The 4,380-nt window shown below is 38.1% G+C and overlaps 1 protein-coding gene across 1 annotated transcript; it reads left to right on the forward strand.

Annotated features, from left to right (window-relative positions):
• Positions 1-2,386: 2,386 nt before the first annotated feature.
• On the forward strand, positions 2,387-3,946 carry LOC112977640 (interleukin-8-like). The gene is made up of 3 exons (XM_026090174.1): positions 2,387-2,450; positions 2,924-3,059; positions 3,859-3,946. The coding sequence occupies exons 1-3, from the start codon at positions 2,387-2,389 to the stop codon at positions 3,944-3,946; spliced, it is 288 nt and encodes a 95-aa protein (XP_025945959.1).
• Positions 3,947-4,380: the final 434 nt, after the last annotated feature.

The following is a 4,380-nucleotide window of genomic DNA, read 5'->3' on the forward strand; positions in this document are numbered from 1 at the left end:
CACATATCTAGCATATTAATTTACAGAAGTTTATTCCATATCTTTCATACAAAAATCTTTCAATGTCACAGCTTGCAAACTTAAAATCTTGACTTTTCTGTTGCTTTTAGATTAAGAAATAATTAAGGGTATCTTTTTGTATTTGTAACTGTCAGATGAATGCTCTATTTGGCCATCTCAAGTCAGTCAAGTTGTCTTAGGTATGGCTCACAGTAGAGGCTGTCTCACAGCCAAGAGAAAATACAGATGAAACTAAAGGTCCAGGCTGCCAGGCAAGGAAGCAAAGAATCTGAAACATTTTCCCCTTTGCAGGTCACAAGTACGCACAGATTTTGCATACAGGGTCACAGAAGGGTAAGAAAATAAGAGCAGGAGTTTGTCAGAAGAAAACCTAAAGCTCAAGCTGGACTACCCTTTCTTGCTGAGCCTCATGTTAAAAAAAAAAAAAATTGTCATTTTCACTGACTCAGCTATTCAGCTATTTCTAAATGATATTTAAATGTTTGGATCTAAAATCTTAGGCAGAGAGGTGGAATTTCTACAGACATCAGTGAGCAATCACTGAGGGAGATGAGGACAAAGCAGTGAAAGGGGTCTCCAGGGGAAAGAAATACCCCAGCAGCCCCAGGAGTATACAGACATGTAAAGCTCCAGGTTACGCGCTCTTATGACAAGAGAGTTCAAGCTTTTCAAAAGCCATATTTATGACACTTAGGACAAAGAAAATGCTTATTCAACTGGAGGCTGCCAGATACAGTTTATGATACTCACATTTAAGGCTTATGAATTGTTCCTTTCAGTAAGAGACTGTATGTATTAAAAATTCAGCAGCTTTTAATTCTTGGTATTACCTGCCTCACTTTTCCAAAACTGGGTCCTTGTAAATGAATCCAAACAATTCCTTTCTTTCCCCCAAATTACGAGAGTTTAACAACAATACATATGCTCTTTTCATTTATGGTTCGTCTTTTCTGACTTCTCTCTGTAACCATGAAAGGAACTTTGCATTTCCTGATGTGGGTTTTCTGAAAGCTGATTGTTCCAACACCAGCTCCAGCACTCTCTCTCCTCAGTTGTTCCATATACTCCATATACTACTCCATATATGCTCCATATATGCTCCATATATTACTGTATCAACATTTGTTATACCGTAATCATTATATCATACATGACAGAAGTAAGATATATAAGCCCTCTCTTTTGTATTTGAGTAGTAACAAGGTACAATAGCCACAAACTTATCTGTCTGGATCAAGAAGGCAGAAATAATGTTTCCTTAAAACACAACAGGCAGCAAGTTTTACACAAAGAACACCGTATCACCTTCATTGCACGTATAGTACAGAAGCAATCATTATACCGCTGAAATTAACAGGAAAGAATAGTTTCTTTTGTTTATTTGGAAAAGAGAGTTCTACACTCCAGGGGCAATGGGAATTCACACTTCCACTTTCTTTCTGTATGTATGCATTTCCATTGATACACTCATTTACATTTCTGTAAAATGTTTGCTGTTCACGGTAATAGTTTGCAGGAAAAACAAATCCAGAGATAAGAATGAACAATCAAACCATGCTCCTACCAGGCAACAGGACAACATTTTGTAAAAACAGGTAATCCGGAGAAGATGTGATAGAGGTCTATAAAATTATGGAGGGGATGGAGATGAGGGATAATGACTGATTGCTCGCTCTTTCCCCATAAAAGAACTAGGGGGTATCAAATGAAACTAGGCTCAGAGTGGGAGAATACTAGAGATAAGTATCATATACACTTGACCTTTTCTTACACATTCCTAGACATCTAGCAGTTCTAGAAATGATATTAGTTCATAGTTCTACCAGTTCTTAAAAAATAAAAGAGAAAAAAAAACACAACGAAACACAGATGGAATGTCACAGATCATATGCCTTCCACCAGAACTGGAAAGTCATACAACATAACATAATAATAATAGAAACAAGTATGAAGGTACAGAAGAAAATAATCACAATAGTCACAATACTCAAGAAAATGAGTATTACAAAAATCTATACATTCCATGAAGCTAACCGCAGGGCACTATTAGACGTATTTTACATTTTTATATTTCTTTAATTAATAATGAGTTCTCTGTTAATGAAAAGCATGGTCATCATGGTCATTGAGGGAGAGGGGTTTACCCACTTGAGTGTGACTCATTTTATGATAGCATCTTACACGTTCAGGAGTTTCCACTGGTACTACCCACATGCAATGCTGGAGTACAGGCAGGAGGCCAAGCCGGTATATAAACAAGGTAGGTCCCAGAGCACAGCCATAAGCCACCCTCTGGGCTATAGGAGTTCACCTCTCCATACAACCAGAGTCAGGAGACGCAAGGGAGAAATATTCTTGCACCATCATGAAGGGCAAGGTTGTTGCCGCTGTTCTGACTCTTCTCCTAATCTCCGTGGTTGGAACAAAAGGTAAAGAAGTCCTTCCTAAAACTTTCATGACTAATTGCTAGTGTGAATGCTGACAGGGAGAGATATTGTGCTTTCTTAAAAGTGCAGCAAATAATTTTGTGCCTCAAATATTAAAAGAATTGGAGGTCAGATCTTATTTTCAGGTGAAAGGATGTAAGTCCACATATAATCTGATGCAGCAGAGATTGGCCATATAAAAACATAGTTCTACAATTGCTGGCATTCAGTAGCTATGTTTTTGCATTTCTCTAAACCACTAGCTGCTGTAACAGTCATTTTTTGGATAGGTACTGTTATTAGGTAGCCTAAAAGAATGAGTGAAGGCAATTTTTTCAAGTCCTCCAACTCCTAAGAAAGAGAATTATGACTACTAATACTGTAAGAAAAAGAACATGCTGTGTTTCCTGTGCCAATAGTGAGATAGCCTACGTATCTACCATGTTTTTTTGTTATTTCCTATTCCTGTTTTACAGGTAAGGCCCTGGCACGTTCAGGGATTGAACTTCGATGCCAGTGCATAAGCACCCATTCCAAATTCATCCATCCCAAGTTCATTCAGAATGTGAACCTCATCCCAAGCGGACCACACTGCCAGAACGTTGAAGTCATGTAAGTACTTCTGCGGTAGTCATTCTGTTTCTTAACAAGAAGGAAACAGCTTTCACATGAGTGATGATGAGGTTGTTCTCCGAAAGGTGTTACAAGCTAGTAGGCCCRGCTACTCAGAATCCAGAGCTGTAACAGTCATTGCTCCTACAAATGTTTCTTTACCTGTTATAGGACATTTTTGCCAATCTCCATGTTTACATTTTCAATACTCAGTGCAATATGTCAACTTAAACCTTAAATTTTCCAAAATTCTGAATTCCACCAGCATAAGAGAGGAGAATTAAACACACTGAGCTGTGCTGATGAAGTGAATAAAACATGTATTTTAATGAACTAGGCCAAAAAATGAACACACTTTTACCCAAGTCAATGAAGAAAATTCCACTAGCCTGCAAATCATAAAATCCAGTCACAATTCCTGAAGCCTTACTGTGACAAAATTCCTATGGAAGAGCCAGTACGGTTTCTGAGTGAAAACGGAAAAATTTACCCCTCAGTTAAAATCCATTATGAATAAAAACAAAACTATGTGAAGATTCGAGCAATTTTGAAACCATATAGAATCCTACAAGTGATTGAATACATTCAAACAGACACAAGAAGATATGAAATAATTTAAGAAACTACGTATTAGGCTACAGCTTCAGTTGACACAGCTTAAAGTAAAATAGAACATGTCAGGGCACACCTGCTATCCTGGCATAAACTAAGAAAACTGCGATGACGTTAAGAGAAAGGGAGAATTGCCTTGGAATTCACCAAGTTGATCTTTTGCCTTCCTTTCTTCTCTCTGGTGCAGAGCTACTCTGAAAGATGGCAGAGAAGTGTGTCTGGAACCCACTGCTCCATGGGTGAAGCTGATCATCAAGGCAATTCTGGACAAGTGAGTCTTTTGTTCTCAATGAGAACTGCTTACTAAAAAAAAATAATACTATAAAAGAGGTAGCAAACACGCACAGCATAAACTGTTCAAAAATTATGTCTCCTCAGGGCAGTTGCTATCCTTTCTGTTCACTGTATCTCTTAACTGGGACACATATAGTGATTGTTTTGAGCTTTAATTATAGCATTAGGTTCAATCCCTTACTGGGCCACACACTCCCTGTAAATGTTAGCTACAGGTCTGGTAAGGCAGAAACATATTGAAAACCTACAGCTCAGGTGCTCAGCTCTTTGGAAATTCAGGCATTAACTGACTGGCTTTACTCTTGCTTGCAGTGGTTTAAAACAAGAATAAGTCTAAATTAATAGCACTTAGATGAGTGAGGGAGAAATCAGGCCCAACAGTAATTAAGTGAGGCATCAAACCACAGAAGCCCAC

This window comes from Apteryx rowi, unplaced genomic scaffold, assembly GCF_003343035.1.
Source record: "Apteryx rowi isolate R43461 unplaced genomic scaffold, aptRow1 scaffold_85, whole genome shotgun sequence".
NCBI classification, from domain to species: domain Eukaryota; kingdom Metazoa; phylum Chordata; class Aves; order Apterygiformes; family Apterygidae; genus Apteryx; species Apteryx rowi.